Raw genomic sequence first — 26,397 nt, 5'->3', positions numbered from 1 at the left:
GGTCTGCTTTATTCTGTACTCTATATTAGCAGCTAACCCTGTGCCTGGTACACTGTAAGTGCTCAATAAATATTTGACAACTTGAATGAATGAAAGGGCTAGTGGACCCCCAAAATACGTGCCATGAAGAATACCCTTTATATTAAAATTAAATTAAGTAGCATTTATATAGCACTTCATATTTTTTAAAAATGCTTTTATATATCTAATAAGAATTTCACAACCATTTGAGCTAAGTGCTTTAACTGTCCCTATTATATAGCTGAAGAAACTGTAGTTCAGAGAGGGCAAGGGATCTGCCCAGGGATCATGGCACGTACCTGGCAGAGCTAAGACACTGACCCCTGTTAGTTTGACTCCAAATCCTCTGCTCTTCCTCTGAACAATGACACCCCCCTCTCCAATGCCCTTGGGTCTCTGTGCATTGGCCCAAGGAACTCATTCCTGTCAGCTTAGGCAGGTCTCAGTGACAGTGGGACACCTATAGGACAGGTGGATTCAGTTCTTCTAGGAGTCCTGGTAGGCTTTGGAGAAATTCTAAGGAAGAGAGTTTAGCTGTTGAATTACCATGGGGTCTCCAATTTCTGCCTTTCCTGCACCTACAAGAAAATGAAACCTCTTAAGACCTCCTCTTGCCTGCATGGCTTTTCAGGTCCAAAGGTCAGTGCAGATGCCCTCCAACAATACACTGGCAGTCGGCTCATCAGTTTGACTACCTTCTTATTCAAGCCTTTGGGAGAATCTAAGGCATCTCAATATAATTTTTACATGTGTTACATGGTTTTAAAGGGCGGAGGCAGGATGGGTAGTGTCCAAAGGCAAATAGATGAGAAAATACTTGACTAAACAAAGTTAGGCAGGTTTTTTTCCTAAGAGGATTTCCAGAACCTTTAACTTAATAATATGCACAGTGAAACCTTAAGAGTGGGAGAGAACAGGCAGCATCCCCCAGACGTTATCCTAACAATGGAACCCTCCCCTGGAGGATATCAGAGGCCCTGGTTCTTATAACATGCCTTAGAAAACACTAATCTGAGCAGCCCTTATTTGAAACAAGTTCCAATTTGCCTTTCAAAAAAGGGTTAAGTCAATTTTCTTCAAAAGTCTAACTGCCTCAACTCCTTTGCAGCAAATTTATCAGATAGGTTGTCATTTGCCTCAGGGACTTGAGCCTGGCAACAAATGGATAATGCTTTTGCAAGCTGTCACCACCAAAATAAGGAAAGGCACAATGAAAAAATATCCAATGCTTATTGCCTGCACACATGCCACCAGGCCATGGGCAAAGCATGGATACATGGTTATCTCATCTAATACTTCCAACAACCATGGGGATTGGTTCTATTTTTATACCCGTTTTACAGGTGAGGAAATTAAGACTCAAGAAGCTAATGACTTGTTTCATGTCATAACTAGTAAATAGTGCAGCATAAAACCTACCTACATAGAAAAGGAGACTCCAAGGGAAATTATTGATTCATATATGAATTATCAGTTACTGATAAAACCTTAGACAAATGATTGATGGTGAATAGGACATTCATATGGTGCCAAAATACCACCGTACAGATTCCTCCTTTAGGTCACAAGGGGAGCAAGGGAACTGCATATGGGAGAAATCAGGATACCATCTCAATCCAGTGCAAATCTTAGCACCACTAATGCCCAGACAATATTGTCTTGTGATGTGAGGCAATATGAAATATTTGACATCACCCAGGATATTTATATTTTTTCTTTTAGTCAAAACATTTAACTTTAATCTAATCAAAGCTTTAGATCTAACAGTTTACCCCAAACATAAGGTATAGAAGGGAAAAGCTAGGACTGCAAAGAATCAAGCAGACAAATATAGAAGGTGAGTTATTTTATGGAATAATTGGCTCATTCTCTTAACAAGTCACTGCCATGAAAAAATGGAGTATTGTATATTAATAGAGATTTAGGGAAATAACAAGTTGATGTAATGTCCTCGATTAGATCTTGGCTTGGACAAACAGGTGTAAAGGACAATTAGAACAACTGGGAAATTTTGATTGGTATTAGATGATATCAAGGAATTATTCATTTTAAAGCATGATATTATTATTTTGAACCTGCAGGAGAAATTTTTTGAAATAACACTGTTCTCAGCCTCTGTAAGGAATCTGATGCTAAATGAGAGAAGCAATACATTTGGTTATCAAAGGGTGGTGAATAGGAGGTAGTTGTCTCTCTAGAAATGATTCACTGCATATTTCTAGGGCTCCTGTAGCCTCTCAGAAGTCATGACTAAAGTCTTAAGCAGATTGCCTCCAGGGCTTGGCCACTCTGCTGCTTTACTGCAGTCACTGAATTGTGGGTTCTTGGGGAGACAAAAACTCTCTGTCACCACTTAAAACCCTTCTGCTGGGCCTCTGCCTGAAAAGCCCCCCAGACGAAAGTCACATTTAATTCCCTTTTCTTAACCTCCAATCCCAGTGCGACCGGATGAGAGGCAGGGGGAAGGCTGGCTCGTGAGCACACGGCTGCCAAGAATGCCCTAGCATCTCTCTTGTGCAGCAAAGATCCATGGGGCCAGCTGGCTTAGTCATGCTGGGCTGGCAGCACTAGGTGAAGTCACCTTGTTCCAAAACTGGGTCTTAGCTTTGCAGCCTCCAAAAGTCAGTTTGCCAGTTTGTTGAGGGGTAATGATTTTTTCAAGAGCTGAGTGGTACTAACCAAACTCAGAAGAGTCATATTTGAAAAGTAGAATGCCAGTGTGTGATTTTACAGTGAATACAATAATCTGGACTATACTTTCCCCCTCACTAGTTGGCTGATACACTCTGGAGACCAAATTACACATAAGAATGAAAACAAAGGAAGCAGCGTGCTCTTCCAGGATCTGACCGATCAGGCTGGTCTTGTAACTGGCCTTTTTCAAGTTTAGGGTTAGAATCAGTAACTTTTTTCTTGGACAGGAATAGAGACACGCTACCCTTTGACTCTCCATTTTCTAAACTTCATTTAAATTTCTTTGCACAGTTTTTATTAACTTTGATAAAATTTGCAAGATTGTGTGTTATCTTTTATCAATTATAATTTAGAATGGCTTCTAGACAAACTGAGAAATCCATTAGTCATCCACAAATGAAAGCCATTAGTCATTCACTTGCAAGCATAATCTAATTTCAAAACAGGATAGGTTGCAGCTTATTCACTGTGGATTGATTTTTCTTAGCTTCCCGCTGTATCCAGATTTGGGAGTAGTTCTCATTGTAAACTCATGTCTTACTTGGTAGCCCTGAGAGAAAGGCTAATCAGCATAACCAAGCAAATTTGTTCCTGCCTCTTCAACAGCTCTGAAAAAAATCTTCTGTACATGGAGCTTTTAATACAAAGAGGTCATTTCTTTTTCCCAAGAATCAGCAGCCAATCCACCCTGCAAAAGATATGCTCAGACCAAGATATTTTAACACAGTAGGAGGCCCATGAATCTTGAGGGAGGCAGGTTTCAGACAAATAAGTCATACAACTTTCCTTCTGGAAGTTATTACCATGAAAGATAATAGAAAACATAAACACCTTTAGAAATGGTTTCAATAAGTTCAAGTTTTGAAGGTAAATTAAGACATTTAAGGGATGACATCAGAGAAGAAGACACTGACCTATGTAAAAGATCCTGTGCTAACTTGAGTGCTAACAAGGTTTCTATATGAACTGGCCATAGGTTGAATTGGCAACTCAAGCATACTTACTTAGCTCTTATATGGAATCTGAATATTTTAAGGGTTGAGGGTATAAATGTGGAACAACACCTAGATCTGAATCTACTACCCACACTGTCACTATGTATCAACTCTTTCCTGATTTATATCAGCTAGGTGTCATTGCATATTCTTCTTACTGCTTATATTTATTTAAATAGCTTTGAAGGCACAGGAGATTGGAAGATAATGTTTTAAGAACACAGATTATTGTGTTAAGTTCGAAGGCACCCAAAGTGTATAAGTTAATGAATCTTTTATTACAAAAACTGAAAAGTAAGGATTTCTAGAATGCTTTGTTGTTTTCTATTCACCACCACCACCTAAGTATTTGCCAAGCACACACTAAATCTCCCCAGGGTTGTATTCATACTTCTGTGCTTTTACCTGCAATGTCATCTCTCTTGCCCACCTGGCCACTGCATCCGTGCCCTTTAGCTGAGGGGGTCGGCTGCTCTGAAGAACCTTTCCTGTCCCATCCCCATCCTGGCCACCTCTTCCACTTGGGGCAGAGTTGGAGGCTCCTTGGTGTGTTCCCACAGTCTACTGAGCATAACCATACTGAAAACTTGGTTCTGTAACTGACTCATCTGGTACCACATCTTGACCAATTAAAAATGCAAATCATCTACCAAAGGCAAGCTTCATCAAATTTTGATCAAGGGAGGGAAAGCAAAGAGCAGGTACCATAATTCACTTGGCTTTTGAGATCTCACAGTTCTTCTTATTCCTGTGCTCATCGGTGTTATCTTTTCTTCTCTATTTTTTATTGGATGAAAATGCTCTAAACTCCCAAGAGGTCTGAATATTCACCAATCACTAATCAATGAAAGTGTAGCAATATCTGACTTTCTCCCCAAAGTAAATGACTAAAAGAACTGGTGGTAAAATGTTTCCTTTTTTTCCCTCTGTCTGATTAAAGTTTTTTCTGATTAAAAAATAATATATATTCACTGTTGTACTGTATAAAATACAAATATCCAAGGAGAAGAAAATAAAGTCCTGGGAGAATCTCTACACCCAGATATAATATCTTTCTGTATATATTTTCAGATGCTTTTCTCTGTATATAATATACATTTTAAAAAATAATGGCTCATGATATATTTGCTATTTTAACTTACCTTTTGTATTATGAGCATCTTCCCATACATTTGTGTGGAATACAACATATGTAAGTGTGCACATACGTTATATTTATGGTTGTACAATATTACATTGGTTGATTATCATAAATGATTTAAGTAATCTCTTTTTTTGGATTTTTAAGTTGTTTCCAGTTTTATGATATTATAAATAATGGGTCATTAAAGATAATGTGCAGGGCTTCCCTGGTGGCGCAGTGGTTGAGAGTCCGCCTGCTGATGCAGGGGACACGGGTTCATGCCCTGGTCCAGGAAGATCCCACATGCCGCGGAGCGGCTGGCCCCGTGAACCATGGCTGCTGAGCCTGCATGTCCGGAGCCTGTGCTCCACAACGGGAGAGGCCACAACAGTGAGAGGCCTGTGTACCGCAAAAAAAAAAAAAAAAAAAAAAAAAAAAAAAAGATAATGTGCATATAGTTATGAGTACCCAGCCAAATTTGACTAGGGTAAATCTAAATTTAAGGCTATTAGGTTAAAGAGTGAACAAATTTTCTGTTTTAAAGCTTTTGAATTATATCATCAAATTCTCCTTTAAAAAGAAACAAAGATGAACACTCATGACCATAAAGCTATGAAAGGACCCATTTGCCATATCACCAACACTGGGTATTATTAGTCTTTTTAATCTTTGCTTACCTCTTTAGCCAAAAAAAAAAAAAAAAAAAAAAAGTGGTAATTCATGATTATTTTCATTGGCATTTCTTTATTTCTAAAGAGGGAAAACATTATTCCTGGGCTTTAATATATGATATGAAGGAAATACAAAGAGTATAGGAGAAATGAAAGCAATGATCATGCAAAATAAGATCACCATCGCAGCAGGAAAAAAGGGAAACAAAAAGGAATGACGACAGCTTTTGTATTATTTTTTTCTCATTGGGTTTGGCTACTTGGTAACTTTTCTGTTTTGAGTGCATACCCTGTATCTCACCCCAAGTCAGTGTCATTACTGAATGAGTTGAATGCAAGTTATACTTAAATTTATAGATATTTGTTTGCTCTTGGACACAATTATTCTAAGTTTTAGAACATGGCTCAAGGAGACATTTATCAAAAGGGCTCAGAAAGGCTGATAAATGTTTCATAATGCCATTGCTGTTAAGTTAGCACTACCAGTTTATGTACTTATGCTAATTTCCCAAATCCCACTGAGCCCTTTAGATTTGATCATATTTGTTTGCCTCATTGTTTTTCCCCAACCATGAGCCCATACCGCCTTAATTTGCCACTTCTTGTATTCTCATTTCTTTTTTTTTCTCCTTTACTATTTTATTGCAGGCAGCTGTCACTGTGTAAAGTCTAAGGTAAGAGCAGAAGGCTTTTCTTCATTCTGCTGAGAATGCTTGCCTTATTGGAAAAAAAGGACACTCAGTGGAGAGCCCTTAAAGTAACCTAAACTTAAAGTAACCCACAAAGCTTACTTTAGTTCTTTGCCAGCAACCAAGGGAGCCAAGAGAAAACCCGGCCTCAGGGCTGGGGATGCAATTAAGATGCAGTAGTAAGGAAGAGCACGTGACCCAAAGGACTGCATGGCCATGGGCTGAGGCCACAGCACAGCCAGAAGAGCTGACCATTCAATCCTCGCATCCACACTAGAAATGTAGATCCTACCAAGGTCTCCATTTCACAGCTGAAGCTTGGGCTGTTTGAGGAACCTGCCCAGGAGGTACCCAGATACGCAGATACAAACCCAGATCCTGTGGACACAGGGCGTGTGCTCTCAGCCTCCACTGCCATTTTGTTACTGGACTCTTCCAGATATTCACTCAATCATATTTAGGATCTTAATAAATGGGGGTGACAAATATTTAACTCTAGAAAACCTACAAGGAGGTAGATTAAATTAAATCCAGACTAGGTCTGGAGGTAATCCTTAGCCCCTGACCTGCTGACCTTTTACTCACCTTATGTCTATGGACTAATATTAAGATTATACACATCTGTGCCACACTCAAGGCTCTAATTTGGTGGCAAGGCTTCTTGAGATTCTCTATGACTATAAGAACGGATATTACATTGTGCAATACAGGGTCCTTGACAGCCTCCCAGACATCACTCATTCATTCCACAAATATTTATTGAGCCCCTTTAATTTGTCTCCTACTGTTTTGGAGGATACAGCAGTGAACAGGAAATCTAAGATGCCTATGCTCATAAGAACCTACATTCTAGCAGGGAAGGTAGATAATAAATGAAAAAATAAGTAAATATGTTAGCATGTTCCATAGAAGTAAGGGCCAAAGAAGAAAATTAAAGCAGGGAAGGGGTATAGGAAGTGCTGGTGGCAGGCTCTGCAATTTTAGATGAAGTGGGTACAGTAGATGGTATGTGAGTGAAGACCTTAGTAAATAAATGGGAATTGATATCTTTGAATACGTTTTCAACTGAAAGCGCCTAACAGGTAAAAAACTTTATATGTTATGGCACATAGAGGTCAGAGGACTGATGTAAACACTTGGTAAAAGTTTAGCAACACACTTTATGATACATACATATTCATGATATACACATACATATTCATGATATATACATACATATTCATGATATATTAGTTTCCAAGCACTTGGGCTAGTGTTGCCATATAAAATACAGGACACTCAGTTAAATGTGAATTCCAGGTACAAGGTGAATAGTTTTTTTAGCATAAAAATTTTCAAGTACTTCATGGGACATACTTATGCTAAAAAGAAATTTGTTGTTTATATAAAGTTCAAATTTCTGTGGGTATCCTGAATCTTCATTTGCCAAAAATGGCAACTCTAACTTGGGCAAATCAGCACCTCAGCTTCTTCATTGGCAAAATCTGAATAAAAACTCTTGCCAGGGCTTCCCTGGTGGCGCAGTGGTTGAGAGTCTGCCTGCTAGTGCAGGAGACATGGGTTCAAGCCCTGGTCTGGGGGGATCCCACATGCCACGGAGCGGCTGGGCCCGTGGGCCACAACTACTGAGCCTGCGCATCTGGAGCCAGTGCTCTGCAACAAGAGAGGCCGTGATAGTGGGGGGCCCACGCACCGTGATGAAGGGTGGCCCCCGCTTGCCACAACTAGAAATAGCCCTCGCACAGAAACGAAGACCCAACACAGCAAAAATAAATAAATTAATTAATAAACTCCTACCCCCAACATCTTCTTTAAAAAAAAAAACAAACTCTTGCCAAACTGGGGCAAAAAGATTAATTTGTCCTTTCTGGCAGAATAAAATGAAAATATAAGACAACAGGATTTTAAGAGGATTAAATCGAGAGGTATACTTGGTCAGAATTTAGAAATAAAATGCACACTCAGCAAAGTATTATACTTATTGCACTTCTGAAAGACAAATCCCTGAACTTGGACACTTCAGGCTCGACAGGGTGGAGAATGACAATGGCAGGTATCTGGAGCGGCTTCCATTCTGTAACCTTTGTCTCTCCTTTGGGTGGGGTCACAAGGTAACTTGTGGGTTGAGTTACAGTTTTAGCACTTTAAAGAGTGGATTAGGCCAGGCATAGATTTGTGGAGGCAAAGGAAACTTCAGAGACCGGTTATTACATATTTTTTTCATGTTGTAAGCAGGGAAACTGAGGCCCAGAGGGGTGATAGGACTTGCCCAGGTGAGTCAGAGGAAGAGATGGGTCTAACATCCACGTTTCTTGGATGATGCTCTTGTCGCCAGTGCAGCCCCCAAAGATAATATTTAATCCAGTTTTCCCCCTTTAATTCTGAAAGCAGTGTTCATTTCGGGTAAAGAGAAGCAAGAAGCCCTGAAATGAAGTGCAGGATGAGCGTGGCACTAAGTGATGAGACCCAAAGACAGATGAGGGCGGGGGCGTGAGGGTAGAGGAGGAACACTTTACGGAGTTTTGAAAAAATGAAGTGAAAAAGCCTGAACAAGACTGTGTGCAGCAGGTGCTGACCAGTCAGCGAGGTCACAGGGGAGAAGCTCGAGGACAGACCCTGAGCAATGCCATGCTGATGTGGACAGACATGGAGGTGTGGATGGGGAGGGATCAGTTTTTAAAGAGAAAGTGGCTGATGGACTGCCCTGTCTAAAGGAGGGAAGTAGCACTGTCTTACTTTTTTCATTTTAACATTTTATTTTGACCTAATTTCATTTTTATAGAAAAGATGCAAGAATAGTATAAGGAATTCTGTATCTTCCTCAGCAGGTTCTCCAACTGTTAGCAATGTATACATTTGCTTTATCCTCTCTCTGTGTCTCTCTCTGTCTTTCTTTTGGTACATGTATACTGATAACCATACACACATACAAATACATAAAATTTTTTCTGAACCATTTAAGTCAGTTGCACCTGATACTCCTTTATCCCTAAATACTTCAGTGTGTGTTTCTTAAAAGCAAGGGCACTCGCCTATATGACGATAGTGCAATGATCAAAGTCAGGAAATTAATGTTACCATAATGCTATTATCCAATGTATAGATTATACTCAGATTTTTGCCTATCGTCTCAATGATGTCTTCTACAGAAAAAGAAAATTCTGGATCATACATTGCATTCAGTTGTCATGTTCCTTTAATCTCCTTTCATCTGGAACAGTTCCTCAGTCACCCTTTGTGTCTGACTTTGAAGCCCATAGGTCAGTCATTTTGGAAGAGGTCCCTTTGTTTGGTTTATCTGCTGTTTCCTCATGATTAAATCAGGTTATGCATATTTGGCAGGAAATCCACAGAAGTGATGTTGTGTTCGTCTCAGTACGTCCTATCAGGAGGCACATGCTGTCAATTTGTCTGATTACTGGTGATGCTAACTTTCATCACTTGGTTAAGGTGGTGTCTGCCAGATTTCTCCCACTGACCTTTTGTAATTAATAAGCAACTTATGGAAATTTACTCTAAGACTATGCAAATAGCTTGTTACTCCTTAAGCTTTCACCTACCAGTTTTAGCATCCATTGAAGATTCCTGCCTGAAACAATGATTATTTTGGTAGCTGCCAAATGGTGATTTTATGCCTTCATCATTCCTTTTACATTTATTATTTCACATCTTACTGCAAGGAAAAGCTTACTCTGTTTTTTTTTCCCTCCTCCCCCACTTCCCTTCCTTCCTCTCTCTCTCTTCCTTCCTTTCTTCTTTCCTTCATTTCCTCCTTCCATCAATGTGGATTCATGAATTCTTACAGTATTCAATATATTATATCCTTTTATTATCATTATTTACTTTGATACTGAAATTGTCCTCAGTTTGGCACTGGCTTAATTTTAAAGGGTTGGGATTAACAGACTTCAAAATGAGGACTTTGGAAAGGAATGTATAATACTAGGGATTACATAAAGAAAGGTGAATGCCTCCGAAAGAACAATAGTAACTCTCCCTATTACTACTATTCACGAGTGCTTTTCGTGTGTCAGATGAAATGCCGTGTGCTTTGTATGTGTTCCCTCATTTAACTTTAATGACCTGGTGAGGTAGTCATTATGCCATTTTTATCTTCCGTTTAAAGATGAGGAAACAGAGGCTCTGAGAAAATAAGTAAGTTCATCAAGATCTTACCCTCAGTAGTAGCAGGTCTAGTGAAGTCCAGGGCCCCTGCTCTCAACCACCAGGCAACCCTACAAATAGGTGTGGGAACCTTCAGGAAAGGAAAAGCTCTTAGAAGCAAGGCTGCACTGTTACTGAGGGTAGCTGGACATTTGTTCCAGGATCTATAGAGTCATCTGAACTTTATGCATTTTTACAAATGGGGCATTTGGAAACTGCCTACAAGTCTGTCATTAGTCTAGAAACTTCCCTAACCTGCACTGTGTAAAGTATCCAACCCTGCCTAAAATCCAGGGAGGAAAGTATAAATAAAGTGCTCATTTGTGCCAATGTCAGCTGACACGGTTTGAGAAAGACATGAGTTGGCCAAATCACCCAGGGAGGCATTCCCATGGGTCAAGACAAGTGAAAGCCAAATTCAGGCAGAGAAGAGAAAACTAAGGGAACAGTAGAGCAAGGATTCTTAAGAAATTCAGTATCTATTCAACTACGGAGATCCCAGGTGAAGACAGTGCTGTGGAGCCCTCCCCGCCAGGCCAACATACTAGATCCTTCTTCCTGCAACAATACCAGAACCTCCATCACCACCACACCACCACTTTTATTATCGCATTTCAGATTCTATGCAAATGAGCTTGGGTGAAAAAAATATGGTGCATGCTAGTGAAACTAATTCAAACAACCATCCTGCCCTAGAGGGAAAAGCACAACTGAATCTGAGAATAACACCCTTACCCTCCCAGGAGGAACAAACTAAAAATAAAAGACAACAAGGTGCTTCCTGCCAGTCAGTAAATCCAATAAGCAAAGAAGATGCCTCAACCTGGTGCTGGGCAGTTAACAGTCAGCCCAACTCCCTGCACCGGAGAACGGCCATGTGGTTCTCAGAGCTGACAGCTGCCAAGCAGAACCCCTCAGATTAACCCATAGGTGGTGTTGAACCACTTCCCATTAAGATATTTGCAAAGCAAACAAAAATGATAGCCCCATTCTGAGTGCTGGGAGCCGGCCAGGAGCGCTGGCTGTTCTTGTTGACACAAAGAGCTCTCCAGGGAGGGTCTGGGCCAGAGCGCGGAAGGCCACTCCTGCCTGCGTCTCCAGACTGTGTTGATCTTAGGCCATTAGAATCTTGGTATCAGGGACTGTTTATTATCTAATTTCCCAATCACAGCAGTTGCTAGAGCTCTGTTTCACCAGAGCTCTCTATTCCTCTCTGTCTCCCTGACCTACACCATTCAGATGAAAAGAAAAAACTCAACTCTCCTCCTGTTATGTCTACTCATCAAGGAGACAAGTCTGAGAAGTTACTAAGATGCACACAGAGAGTGTGGCATTACCACTGTCAACAGCTTCTGTGGCAAACACTCATTCAGGTTCCTTCTGAATTTAAAGCGACCGGAGCAATGCTAATGGGAAATATGCTGGCATATTTGTGTCCTACAGGTAGGAGCAAACTGCTGTTTAGTTCACAAAATACACTTGGAACTGAAACACTAATATTTTTTCCTTCTAACCCAGAGAAGAAAATGAAATAAAGTTAAAGAGGCTGTGGACATGTGCAAAGTTAATCTTCTTTCAACCTGAAGGATTATAGTCTCAGTTTCTTTAAGTGTTCATAATGAAGTGCTTTCATACAGAATTCATTTTTTACGCAAATATTGTTTCCTGCAATATTTTCAACTTGAGCAAGTTTTCTTTTCTCAAGTTTCTTTCCTTTCAAGATAGCCTCAATATGAAAAGGTATTTTTGTCAAAAATTCATTCTGAGCTTGAATATAGCAAAGGTCTTGATGAGGATACAAGCACAGTAGATACCAGAGATGTGCTGAATTTCTAGAATTTCCTACACTCACAAAAAGAGTAATGTAGGAAGGGAACAAGGGATGGCAAAATGGTCAGAAGAATTTGTCAGATTTTGTCATTACTGGAAATTGTCCTTTAGATTGGAAAGCAGAACTTTAGAGATAGAGGAGAGAGATGAAGAAAGACAGAGAGAGAAACAAGGAAAGAAAGACAGAAGGAAAGGGAGAGAGCTAAAGAGAGGTTGAAATTACTTTAGAAAAGGCAGAGGCATTAGCATACTAAAAAACTGACTTTTTATAAATAAGAGAACTGCTTGACATTTACAGTATAAAGTCAGAAAGCAGTTTTTTAGACGATATCATTCAGTTTTAGATGATGTTTCTCCAAATAAAAGTAAATGTTGCTGGACCCAAGTTCTCTGTAAATGTGCAAGTTTTCCAGAGAGAGTGAATCCAACCCTGCAGGTCAACTTCGCAGAGCTCAAGCCATCATTTGCTGATGTCATCATCATTTGCTGATAGCAAACGTGTTTAGGGACAGATTAACATAAGCACAAAAGTGACAGATTAACATAAGCACAAGAGTCTGTCCACAGGTGATCACGTTAAAGACCTTGGTGGAGTGGTACAGAAAGCTCAGCTATGTATGAGATGCGTTGGACATACTGGAAACCCGTTCTGACAGACTGTCCAAATTGTTTCTGGACATGCTCCATCTTTGAGGCACCAGACACAAAATCAGTGCCTTGAAGTAGGGATCTCATGTAAGGGTGCAGGTCGCCAGAGAACCCAAGTCAAACATGCGTTCTAACATCACTTCTGCTTAAGTTCACTATGTGCTGATTCCTTGCAACTGACCTTTAAGTTAAGGAATTAACCATAGACAGCTACCTGCCAATAACTGCGCTTTTAAAGAAAATACAAAATTAAACATCTTCCCAAACTTGGGGCAGGCTTATTTTTGACTTAGGAAAGCAGATCCATTACAGAAAAACCACACAGTATTAACAGCATCCCCCTTCACTTATTTTGTTAACACTGTTGGCGTTTTGAGAAAGCCAGCTTCCCACCTTATCAAAAATTAATTATTGTATTCAAGTCAAACCCAAGATATATAGGAAGCATTTCTTGAGGACAAAGTAATAAAATTTAGGTTTGGACCCAACTGAAATAAAAATTCAAGAGCATGTATTCATTCATCCATTCATTAATTACTTTTATTTTATGCCTATAATGGCCAAAGATTCTAGATTCTAGATTTGGTGAGTCATACAGAAATATGTGACAGATAGTTAAAGCCCTGGAGTTTACTATGTTGTGTAGAATATAGTAATAACAGCTAATATTTTTGGGTACTTACTACATGCTAGATAGTTCTCTGAAATTTTACTATGGCTTATTCTCACAACCGCCATATAAGGTAAATACCAGTGTTAGAAATATGCTTAACTTGCCCAAGGTCATTTAGCTAGTTGGACACAGACCTGGGCCTAGAAGAGAAGCAATTTGGCTCCAGAGTCTGTAGCCTAAACTGTTTTCTCTACCTGCATGGAGCCCCTGTACACATAGGGCGGGAATCAGACTCAGATGCTGGTGGGGTCAGGCCATGAATTAAGCAGGCCAGTGGGTTGGTACCAATGGAAAACAGCCTCTCTTCAGTTCTAAGAGATTGCTGCTAGATACTCCAACTTTTCAGGAGCCATCAGAAATCTGAATTGTTACATGAAATATTTCTATTTTTATATGTTGGAAACTAATTGAGAATTTTAAAACTATTGTTCAGGCCAAATTAAATGTCTGCAGACCATATTCTACCCAGTGACTGTGGGTGTGCATCTCTTGGCTTACAGAATAAAGTCCAAAACGTTCATGCAGCTTTTTTTTTTTTTTCGGTACGCGGGCCTCTCACTGTTGTGGCCTCTCCCGTTGCGGAGCACAGACTCCGGACGCACAGGCTCAGCGGCCATGGCTCACGGGCCCAGCCGCTCCACAGCATGTGGGATCTTCCCGGACCGGGGCATGAACCCGTGTCCCCTGCATCGGCAGGTGGACTCTCAACCACTGCGCCACCAGGGAAGCCCTCATGCAGCTTTTAAGGCTTCCCAAATCCTGGCTCCCATCTGCCTTATTCCCTATGGTAGTTCTCCCTGCATCACACCACTCCCACCCATCCTCAGTCTTTATCCCACCAGACATCTCACCCTCCCCAGAATGCCCCCCACCACATACATCCTGCCTCAGGGCCAGGGCCCACTCTATTCTGCCACCTGGGCTGCTCTTCTTTTGGCACTAGTCTGCTTCAAGGCCCTGCAGGAGGTGCCACATGGGTGAGACCTTGAAGGATGGTTAAATATCAACAGGTAAAGAAAGAACTGGCAAGGGATTTCTATTTAGAAGGAACAGCATTAACAGATATACAGAAATAGGAAAACAAAATATGTTGAAAACCACCAAACACCTCCAAATATTTTAAAAGGCCTCTGGCCCTTGGAATCTGGTCCTATAAAGAAAACTCTAATTTCTGACATTCTGGACATCCACGGTCCTTCTAAAAGAGTCCTTTGCATAAGGATCACTGATGATTTAAGGTTTATTCAAACAGTCCAGATAAATATTTATGTATAGCCATAAGCAAATCCACAAGGAAAATATAATTCAAAACAGATGTTTCGTTAAAGCTCCTTTCAGCTGGTGATAAGGTTTCTGGCTTCAAAAAGGTTTTGAAAATAAAGTGACCAATTAATATTTTAAACTCTAAGAAGGCTCTAACAATCAAGGAAGCTCTGAAAGTTATCATTTGACGGTGTTGCCAGTGAAACCTGGCCATATTGACAAGGGTGAGTCTTGGGCCCAAAGTCAATCTCAGATTTATCCCTGAGATAAGAACCAGGGAACACAGGAAAATAAAATTTGGCTCTCAGTTTAAAGCTGAGAGTAAGTATTGTTCTAAAGTGTTGGAATCCTCAATGTTTATTTTAGTCCAGAGCTCTAGAGCTAAACCAGAGGGGTCTTGACTCTTTATATCAGGATAGCTTTACAGGAACCTTTCAAATACTATCGCTACTATTATTACTACTCCTTCTATCACCATGACCAACAACAACTTGCCATCATCTTTAATTGGGTGTTTATTATGTCTAGAACTGTGCTAGTTCATCTGCATAGATTATATCTAATCTTTTTTTAAGCTCTAATCTCAGATAACTGATTTTTTAAAATTTTTTTCTCATTTTTTAAAAATTAAATGATATTGGAGTATAGTCGCTTTATAATGTTGTGTTAGCTTCTGCTTACAGCAAAGTGAATCTGCTATACATATACATATATCCACTCTTTCTTAGATTCCCTTCCCATCTAGGTCACCACAGAGCACTGAGTAGAGTTCCCTGTTCTACACAGTAGGTTCTCATTAGTTACCTATTTCATATATACTAGTGTATATATGTCAATCCCAATCTCCCAATTCATCCCACCCCCAACTTTCCCCCCTTGGTAACCATAAGTTTGTTTTCTATATCTGTGACTCTATTTCTGCTTTGTAAATAAGTTCACCTGTACCATTTTTCTAGATTCCACATACAAGTGATATTATATGATATTTGTCTTTCTCTGACTTACTTCACTCTGTATGACAATCTCTAGGTCCATCCATGTCACTGCAAATGGCATAATTTTGATCCTTTTCTTGGCTGAGTAATATTCCATTGTATATATATATATACAACATCTTCTTCTTCTTCTTCTTCTTTTTTTTAATACCACATCTTCTTTATCCATTCCTCTGCTGATGGACATTTAGGTTGCTTCCATGTCCTGGCTATTGTAAATAGTGCTGCAATGAACATTGGGGTGCATGTGTCTTTTTGAATTATGGTTTTCTCAGGGTATATGCCCAGTAGTGGGATTGCTGGGTCATATGGTAGTTCTGTTTTTAGTTTTTTAAGGAACCTCCATACTGTTCTCCATAGTGGCTGTATCAATTTACACTCCCACCAACAGTGTAAGAGGGTTCCCTTTTCTCCACACCCTCTCTAGCATTTACTACTTGTAGATTTTTTGATGATGGCCATTCTGACTGGTGTGAGGTGATACCTCATTGTAGTTTTGATTTGCATTTCTCTAGTCATTAGTGATGTTGAGCATCTTTTCATGTGTTTTTTGGCCATATGTATGCCTTCTTTGGAGAAATGTCTATTTAGATCTTCCACCCATTTTTTTTTTTTTTTTTTTTTTTTGCTGTACGCGGGCCTCTCACTGCTGTGGCCTCTCCCGTTGCGGAGCACAGGCTCCGGACACACAGGCTCCGCGGCCATGGCTCGCGGGCCCAGCCGCTCCGCGGCATGTGGGATCTTCCCGGACCGGGGCACGAACTCGTGTCCCCTGCATTGGCAGGCGGACTCTCAACCACTGCGCCACCAGGGAAGCCCTTCCACCCATTTTTTGATTGGGTTGTTTGTGTTTCTGATATTGAGCTGCATGAGTTGCTTGTATATTTTGGAGATTAATCCTTTGTCTGTTGTTTCATTTGCAAATATTTTCTCCCATTCTGAGGGTTGTCTTTTCATTTTGTTTATGGTTTCCCTTGCTGTGCAAAAGCTTTTAAGTTTCATGAGGTCCCATTTTTTTTTTAATTCTTTTTTTTTATTAGTTTCTGCTTTATAACAAAGTGAATCAGTCATACATATACATCTGTTCCCACATCCCTTCCCTCTTGCGTCTCCCTCCCTCCCACCCTCCCTCTCCCACCCCTCCAGGCGGTCACAAAGCACCGAGCTGATCTCCCTGTGCTATGTGGCTGCTTCCCACTAGCTATCTATTTTACATTTGGTAGTGTATATATGTCAATGCCACTCTCTCACTTCATCCCAGCTTACCCTTCCCCCTCCCCATGTCCTTAAGTCCACTCTCTATGTGTGCGGAAGAGACTGTCTTTTCTCCATTGTATATTCTTGCCTCCTTTGTCATAGATTAGGTGACCATAGGTGTGTGGGTTTATCTCTGAACTTTCTATCCTGTTCCACTGATCTATATTTCTGTTTTTGTGCTAGTACCATACTGTCTTGATTACTGTAGCTTTGTAGTATAGTCTGAAGTCAGGGAGCCTGATTCCTCCAGCTCCATCCTTCTTTCTCAAGATTACTTTGGCTATTTGGGGTCTTTTGTATTTCCAAACAAATTTTTAAAAATTTTGTTCTAATTCTGTGAAAAATGCCATTGGTAATTTGATAGGGATTGCACTGAATCTGTAGATTGCTTTGGGTAGTACAGTCATTTTCACAATATTGATTCCTCCAATCCAAGAACATGGTATACCTGTCCTTCTGTTTGTGTCATCTTTAATTTCTTTCATCAATATCTTATAGTTTTCTGAGTACAGGTCTTTTGCTTCCTTAGGTAGGTTTAGTCCTAGATATTTTATTCTTTCTGATGTGATGGTAAATGGGATTGTTTCCTTAATCTCTCTTTCTGATCTTTCATTGTTAGTGTATAGGAATGCAAGAGATTTCTGTGTATTCATTTTGTATCCTGCTACTTTACCGAATTCATTGATGAGCTCCAGTAGATTTCTGGTAGCATCTTTAGGATTTTCTATGTGTGGTATCACGTCATCCGCAAACAGTGACAGTTTTATGTCTTCTTTTCCAATTTGTATTCCTTTTATTTCTTTTTCTTCTCTGATAGCTGCAGCTAGGACTTCCAAAACTATGTTGAATAAAAGTGGTGACAGTGGACATCCTTGTCTTGTTTCTGATCTTAGAGGAAATGCTTTCAGCTTGTCCCATTGAGTATGATGTTAGCTGTAGGTCTGTCATATATGGCCTTTATTATGTTGAGGTAGGTTCCCTCTAAGCCCACTTTCTGGAGAGTTTTTATCATAAATGGGTGTTGAATTCTGTCAAAAGCTTTTTCTGCATCTACTAAGTGATCATACTCTTTTTATTCTTCAAGTTGTTAATGTGGTGTATCATATTGATTGATTTGCATATATTGAAGAATCCCTGCATCTCTGGGATAAATCCCACTTCATCAGGGTGTATGATCCTTTTAATGTGTTGTTGGATTCAGTTTGCTACTATTTTGTTGAGGAGTTTTGCATCTATGTTCGTCAGTGATATTGGCCTATAATTTTCTTTTTTCTGTGCTATCTTTTTCTGATTTTGGTATCAGGGTGATGGTGGCCTCATAGAATGAGCTTGGGAGTATTCCTCCCTCTGCAATTTTTTGGAAGCGTTTCAGAAGGGTAGGTGTTAACTCTTCTCTAAATGTTTGATAGAACTCACCTGTGAAGCCATCTGGTCCTGGACTTCTGTTTGTTGGGAACTTTGTTTTTTGTTTTTGTTTTTGTTTTTTTTGTGGTACGCGGGCCTCTCACTGTTGTGGCCTCTCCCGTTGCGGAGCACAGGCTCCGGATACGCAGGCTCAGCGGCCATGGCTCACAGGCCCAGCTGCTCCGTGGCACGTGGGATCTTCCCGGACTGGGGCACGAACCCGTGTCCCCTGCATCAGCAGGTGGACTCTCAACCACTGCACCACCAGGGAAGCCCTGTTGGGAGTTTTTAAATCACACTTTCAATATCATTACTTGTGATCGGTCTGTTCATATTTTCTATTTCTTCCTGGTTCAGTCTTGGAAGGTTGTACCTTTCTAGGAATTTGTCCATTTCTTCTAGGTTGTCCATTTTATTGGCGTGTAGGCTGCTTGCAGTAGTCTCTTATGATCCTTTGTATTTCTATGGTGTCCATTGTAACTTCTCCTTTTTCATTTCTAATTTTATTGATTTGAGTCCTCTCCCTTTTTTTCTTGATAAGTTTGGTTAAAGGTTTATCAATTTTGTTTATCTTCTCAAAGAGCCAGCTTTTAGTTTCATTGATCTTTGCTATTGTCTTCTTTGCGTCTCTTTCATTTATTTCTGCTCTGATCTTTATGATTTCTTTCCTTCTACTAAGTCTGGGTTTTGTTTGTTCTTCTTTCTCTAGTTGTTTTAGGTGTAAGGTTAGGTCGTTTATTTGAGATTTTTCTTGTTTCTTGAGGTAAGATTATATCTAATCTTTACAATTGTTCCCTTTTTTCAGCCTAGCATACTGCTGTCAGAAAGATGAAGGAACTTGCCCAAGTCTCATAATTTGTAAACAGTTAAACTAAGATTCAAACCCAGGTCTGTCACCTGATTTTCTACCAGAAGAAGGTAACACATAGCATCATAGGCATCTCATGAAAGAAGGCCACCACCCCTACCTCCTCTTACAGCTGCTGCCGTTTCCCCTCTGGTGCTGTAGGGGGTCCTCTAATGCTTTAGTGCACTAACTTGGTCACAGGGGTGGGAAATTTGCTGGAGGGCACTAACCCCCTGAGGGAGTGAAATGAAAGTGGAAGGAAAAATTAGCATGGGAATTGAAGGGTGGGAGAGGAAACCTCCTCCGGATACTGATATGGAAAGAAAAGTTTTGTTTTGTTGAATCTTCTTAGCACTGCCACGTATTTCTACAATGACCCACCACACAGTCTGTCAAGATATGTGGCAGTCTGTATTTCACAGCCCACAGGAAAATCTGGCCCACAGTCGGCCCTAATAGGGAGGCTGTTTCTCTGGCTCATCAATTCTGAGGTCAGCCTGACTGGCTCCAAGCCCTGGGGCTGCAAGGATGACACACGGGAGAAATATGTGCTCATTTTCCCCTCTTGTGAGGTGCCAGCTCCCCTTGAGCTGCCTGAGTCACGAAGGTTACGATCTCTCTGAGTCTGAATCCTCACTGAAGTGGCCCAGGATGAAGCAGCTTCTCTGGGGGTGTGTTAAAGCTGCTGGGTAAAAACATCTGCACCGGGCCTCCCTGGTGGCGCAAGTGGTTAAGAGTCCGCCTGCCGATGCAGGGGATACGGGTTCGTGCCCCGGTCTGGGAGGATCCCATATGCCGCGGAGCGGCTGGGCCCGTGAGCCATGGCCGCTGGGCCTGCGCATCCGGAGCCTGTGCTCCGCAACGGGAGAGGCCACAACAGTGAGAGGCCCACATACCGCAAAAAGAAAAAAAAAAAAAAAAACAACATCTGCACCAGTAAGATCAATCTCCTGCCTCCCTCATAGGGACTTCTTTTTACACAACAACAGGCTAGCTGTACTAAAGAACGTCAAATAAAAGCATTGTGAGAGCTTTGCCATACGCAGGCCAAATTAAATTAGGGGCTAAGGGGCGTAATCCTCACTATTGTACTTATCAGAATTAAAATGGAGGATTACCATCAAGGGAGCAAAGCCCCCCGACATAAAAGACTACTTCCATCCTGTCATTCACTGTACACAGTTATGGGCTCACACAGGAAGGAAGGAGCAGAGAAGCACCAGGCCAACCACTGACTTCGACTTGCAGCGTGAGGCTTCCTTCTCCCCAGCCAAGTGAGCCCTGCCCCACCATGCACCCATGGGAACACCTTTCCCATGAGGCCAGTGGCTTTCTCCCAAGATTTGGTGCTGGAATCTTCTCCACCAATCACAGGGTAAGAGTTTGATGCTGATCAGAGTTTACTCCTTAGCTGGCTATGATTTAAGATGGGTACATATATATAATGGAATACTACTCAGCCATAAAAAGGAATGAAATTGGGTCATTTGTAGAGACGTGGATGAACACAGAGATAGTCATAAGAGTGAAGTAAGTCAGAAAGAGAAAAACAAATATCGTATATTGACGCATACATGTGGAATCTAGAAAAATGTACAGATGAACTGGTTTGCAAGGCAGAAATAGAGACACAGATGTAGGGAACAAACGTATGGACACCAAGGGGGAAAAGTGGCGGGCAGGGGGTGGGTGGTTGTGGTGGGACGAATTGGGAGATTGGGATTGACATGTATACACTAATATGTATAAAGTAGGTAACTAATAAGAACCTGCTGTATAAAAAATAAAGAAAAAGAAGTTTTGCTGCAATGACAGTTATAGAGAACACAGAATAGAAAAGGCCCTGGGCTAGGCATTTGGAACCCCAGAGAGGCAGCAGAATGTACTGGTTATAAGTGTGGGCCCTGGAGTTAGAAGACCTGTGTTCAAATCTTTACTCTGTCACTTTACTGACTAGGTGACAATGGCAAGTTCCTTGTACTCTCTAAATGTCAGAAATTATATTGGGTAACATCTTACTGAAAAACCTGAACAAACTTTTTGGCCAATCCAATATAATATGCACTTCTCCCATAGGGTTGTTATGAGGATTAAAAAGAATCATGCATGTGAAACACTTAGCATAGTGCCCAGGAAGTTGTTAACAAATATCAAATATTAGTTGTTATTACTGTTGGAGACAGAAGATCCAGATTCAAACCCCAGACCTGCCATTTACTTTCTGTGACACTGGGTGACCCCCATGCTAGCTGACTGGGGCAGGAGTAGGTAAATCTGATGCCTCCAACCCAGCACTCATCTCTGGTCCAGCATTTGGGAGCTACTTCATTAGCCTTCCCCATGTTCAGTTTACTCATCAAGAACGCCACCCAAAAGACCCGTGTGTGAGTTATGTGAGATAATTGTGGGAAAGACTTGCCATCGCCATAAATGTTGGGTGACCTCAACACGTCCCTGTCGTACTATCCTCACAGTATTTCTTGTCATGTCTGGGTCTTCCTTATAAACTCTTCCTCTGATTTTGCCTTTCCTCCATCATTCCCCAGTACTTATCTGCTCCTATCACTACCCCTTCAGGACTCTTCTGGAAAACTTTGCTGGTTGCTTCTCCAACCCCTTTATTCTTTGAGTACTTTCTCTTGAAGAAGGTGAAAATGCTCACTTTCCCAGCCTCCCTTGCAGCTCCCCTATGGAGCCACCTCTGCAAATTCTGGCTGATGAGATGGGATGGGAATGTCCTGGGGACTTCTGGGAAAGGTCTCCCTCCTAACAAGCAGAGAGAGATTCCTGAGGAGAGGCCCCTTTCCATCCATCTCTTCTTTCCTGCTTTGGACAATGCTATGTGAACAAGTGATACTTAGCACACTGCTTCAGCCACCTTGTGCCCATAAGTGGGGGTATCACTGACGTGCTGAGATAGCAGAGGAAAGAGATGGAAGGAGCCTGTGTCCACATCCCTGAGTGGCAGACCCAGCACTGGAACTTCTCTCTTTGGACCTCTTATCCTGAGGGATCCTTGAATCTATTGAGTTCTGTTACTTGCCGCTGAGAGCATCACCATTGGCATGACCCAGTTCTCTTCTCATTATGCTCTGCCTGCCCACCCCCCACCCCCCAAGATTTCCTTCCTTTCAATCCCTGACTTGATCCATCCACAGGGCATTGAGGGGACTATCAAACACAGTGGGAAAAATGAGCCCCCAGCCCCCTGGGGCAGGGATATCCTGAAACACTATCTGATGTGTTATTCTGGATCCTGTTGTTGCCACCACCACTTAAAGATTGAGGAGGAAGAACATTTCTTTCATAAAAATCTGAATTCTGAAGAGTGGTCTTGGAAGTCAGCTTGACTAACTTATTGAGACCCACTGCATGTACTGGAAATAGGAAGAATGAAGACTCAGCCCTCACCCTTGAGAAGCTGACCTGCTAGCACATGGTCAACCACAACACCAGGCAAAAACAGGAAGAGCCACAGAGAGTGATACACCAAAGTGTGGTCTGAGGACACAGTCTGTGAATGTTACCACTCACAATGTCGTAAGGGCTAGTACCAGAATGCAAATCGATTCAAATCATTACCAAGTATCTTGTTTCATTTGGCTGAGATTACGTGTGTGTGTGTGTGTGTGTGTGTGTGTGTGTGTGTGTATTTGGGGGGGGGTTGGTGACAAAACTTTGATGAAGAAAGCAGTGGATTGATTTACATTTGGACACAGCTCATTATTTTGTTGTGAACCAGCACGTTGGGTAGTACTGTCATAAATGGACTAAGGGGTGTTAGAGAGAATTAAGTTCTCTGTGGAAGAAAGGGATATGATGATGCATCTTGATGAAATAGGTAAGAACTGAACAGAAAGGAGTAGGAAGAGAGAACAGAAGTAGGTACATTGGTAGGAACAATATGAAGTCTGACTCCAGGTAGCCTGAGGGTGCATATAGGGTCATACAGGAGGTGAGTCTGGAGGACAAACTGGAGCGAGACAGGGAGGGGCTTGCAATAGCAGACCGAGGAGTCTGAACCTCTTTTGGTCTAAAATGGGAAGCCATTAACGTTCTTTGAAAAGTCAGAGTAGCTTTAGGACAATTGATCAGGTGTCAGAAATGAGAGCTGGTCTGTAAAGAGGAGCGAGTGGAGAGAAAGACAGAGACAGACGTAGGCCTGGGCCAGGGAGGATGATAAGAAAGTGACTGGAATGGGGTTAAGTGAGAGGTAGGGATCAAAAATGAGCACCAGGTTTGAAGACCAGGTCACAAGAGAGCACTGACAGAAGTGGCAAGGTCAGGTGAGCCAGGGGAGGTGCTTGGTGGACTTTTCTATTGAGGCTCTGGTATGTGGATCAGGAATCCATGGGCAACAGGAGGTGGGTGTAGGAGTGTGGAGCTCAGAAGAGAGATCTGATAGTCACACTCACTCATCTGAGAGTTGGCACCAGAATACACTAGTGAGAGAGGATATCACCCAGGGGAGAAGTACAGAAAGATGACAGTCAAGGATTTGGAGAACTGTCTACATTTCAAGGTGGGTGGAAGAGAAGGAGGATAAAGACGGAGTACGTCTTGGAGAAAGAAGCTGAGGACCGCGGTGCTGTAGAAACCCACGGAAGAGTCCGGTCCAAGGAAAGCACAGCACATGGCACTGAGAGATGTAGAGCCTGATGAATATGAGGCTCCTGTGACTGGGAGCTGAGCTTCCCAAGGATTGTTTGAGGGATGTGGTGAGGGCACAGATCAGATTTCAGGTTTAGGGAGGGAGGGGTTGGTGACGGAATGAGGCAACTGAGCTTGATGATGTCAGTCTGAGGAAATCTGATGGTCAAATAAGAAGAGGGAGTGACAGGGCCAAGGGCAGGCTTTTGTTAGAATGGGGAGAGGAATCAGCAAAAGGGGAAGAGGCGGCAGAAAGAGAAGAGGTGGCAGGAGGGGCTGGGCTACCTGATGATGGCAGGGCCTGGGGGGGCAGGGACACCACAGAGGGGTGAGCCAGGGAGGGAATCTACGGTCTTTTGAGATGGGAGTGAAGGAAGAAAGGACAGCTGAACAGAAGGAGCGATTCTAAGGTGGAGGGAAGGGAAGTGGACGTTGCTCACAGCACTGTCCTGATATTCTGAGTAAAGTTAGTCATCAGCTGAGGTTGACGGCAGTCAGGCTGGGGCTGGAGCCATTTCCCAAACTGGTTCACTGACGTGGCCAAGATCAAAGAGCTGGAAAATGCTAGCTTTAGGACCAGAACCCAAGTCTTCCACCTGCCAAGTTCAGTGGTCTTTCTGCTGCAACGGAAATTCTAAACTTTGTTATTCTAAAATGAGATGTTAGGTCTATACTATTTCATCAAGTACCCTTAAATAAGCTATTCTGACTATTTAGGGAAGGACAATCTGCCCTCCATATGCGTGGGTTTCGCGCATATCCAAGGTTGGTTGAATTTGCGATTGGGAAACCCATGGATATGGAGGGCAGACTCTACCGTGACATTTTATATATAAGGGACTTGAGCATCTGCAAGTTTTGGTGCCCGTGGGGGCTCCTGGAACCAATGCCCGTGGCTACCGAGAGACAACTTTAGTCTACTTTGAAAGCAGCTCGAGCAATTTGAGACCACTAGTGAAGGACTGAGAATTTAATTTGTCAAGTTTCAAAAATATTAATAAGATGTCTCAAAAAATTAAGAATTATTTTTAAAAGTTATAAATCAAGGCCACCTCTTTTTCCAGGTGAAAATATGTGAAGAACTTTCTAATGGCCTGCTTATTTCTCCAAAATCCTGGAGTAAACTTGTAATAAAAATGATACACCCTTTTTGCATTAGCTTAAGCCCACAGTTTTGTTTAACCTCAGGCCTATTGCCTTCTTAGGCTAAGCAATTCTTTGCTGTGGAGGCCTGTCCTATGTACTGTAGGATGTGTAGCAGCATCCCTGGCCTCTACCCACTAGATGCCCTTAGCACAAGCCCCTCTGAGAAAAGTTGTGACAACCAGACATGTCCCCAGAAGGAGAGGGGGAGAGGGGCAAAACTGCCCCCAGTTGAGAACCACTGCTTTAACCTAATGAGGCCAAGTACAGGTTTCACCACGAGGAGAACCCACAAGAGAGGGTTGTAGTCAGGTTGCCCTGTGGAACAAAGACTTTTGCCCACAGAGTAATGACCTCTGACATGGAAGAATCTGATAGGCAATACTTTTTGGCTCCACTCTCTCCAACTCACCAAAAGAACAAAGTGTAAGAAATACTGTTGTTTCATTATCCATTGGAATGAAATCTTATGGATAAGACTCACCGATCTTTCTCAGCGATAGCAGGAGAGTTGCTTGAAGTCTTTGCACGGCCATTGCTGGATTCTGCTTGTGGACTGCTTTTATGATCGATAGAGCCCCTCAGAACTGAGAGAAAGCAAATGAGTATTTAGAGACTAAGGATAAACTCAGAAGTAGGCAGGGTTTACTCTCTGCCGCACCTGTCTCCCCGTCCTCGTGCTGCTCCCTTTCTGCAGCCTTTGTCTAGGACACCTCATCAAAACTGACCTGTTCTGTGATTACAGGCCTTGCCAGCAAACTGGATAAAATGACTCATCTATAGGAAAACAAGCTACCTCTCTTTGACAACAGATATAAAGAGTGGGCAGGTTGGAAGCCCCACGGTGAGGGAGATGGTGAGGGCAGCAGCACATAGTGGCTGGAATGGTGCAGTGCTAGACAGAGTTAGGAGACCAGCCTCCACTCCCAGCTGGGCTGGGCAGGGCTGCCCGCTGATGAGGACAGTGGTGGAGAAACACTGTCACAACATGGCTAGGATTATGGCAACTAGGGAATCATTTCAGGAGGAACTCAGTTCTGTATTGTGATTGAGGACAGCTTACTGGTGAGTTTCTCAAGAGTCGGGGGTCACAAAGACACTGCCTCCTTCCTGTGACCATGGCAGCCGTGACTGACTAATCATGGTCCCTCTCTCTTGAACTTTCATTCGGCTTCAAGCTCCTTTCTAACACAACGTTTCACATCAGTGGTTCTCAAAGTATGGACCCCACATCATCACGGCTAATCAAGAACACATCTCATGAAGCATCAACATCGCCTCGAGACTTGCTAGAAATGCAAATTCTTGGGTCCCAGACCTAAGTGAACCA

At 42.0% G+C, this 26,397-nt stretch overlaps 1 protein-coding gene across 1 annotated transcript in view; it reads right to left on the bottom strand.

The window, feature by feature from the left end:
- The window catches only part of MYO3B (myosin IIIB), a 381,433-nt gene that overhangs the window by 74,346 nt on the left and 280,690 nt on the right, over positions 1-26,397 (bottom strand). The window contains exon 29 of the mRNA XM_060106164.1: positions 25,552-25,654. Coding sequence (XP_059962147.1) covers positions 25,552-25,654 — 103 coding nt within the window. The remainder of the gene's footprint in view (positions 1-25,551; positions 25,655-26,397) is intronic.

This window comes from Mesoplodon densirostris, chromosome 8, assembly GCF_025265405.1.
Source record: "Mesoplodon densirostris isolate mMesDen1 chromosome 8, mMesDen1 primary haplotype, whole genome shotgun sequence".
Lineage (NCBI taxonomy): Eukaryota > Metazoa > Chordata > Mammalia > Artiodactyla > Ziphiidae > Mesoplodon > Mesoplodon densirostris.
The sequence above is the reverse complement of the archived record's forward strand: the minus strand, read 5'-3'. Positions and strand labels throughout refer to the sequence as shown.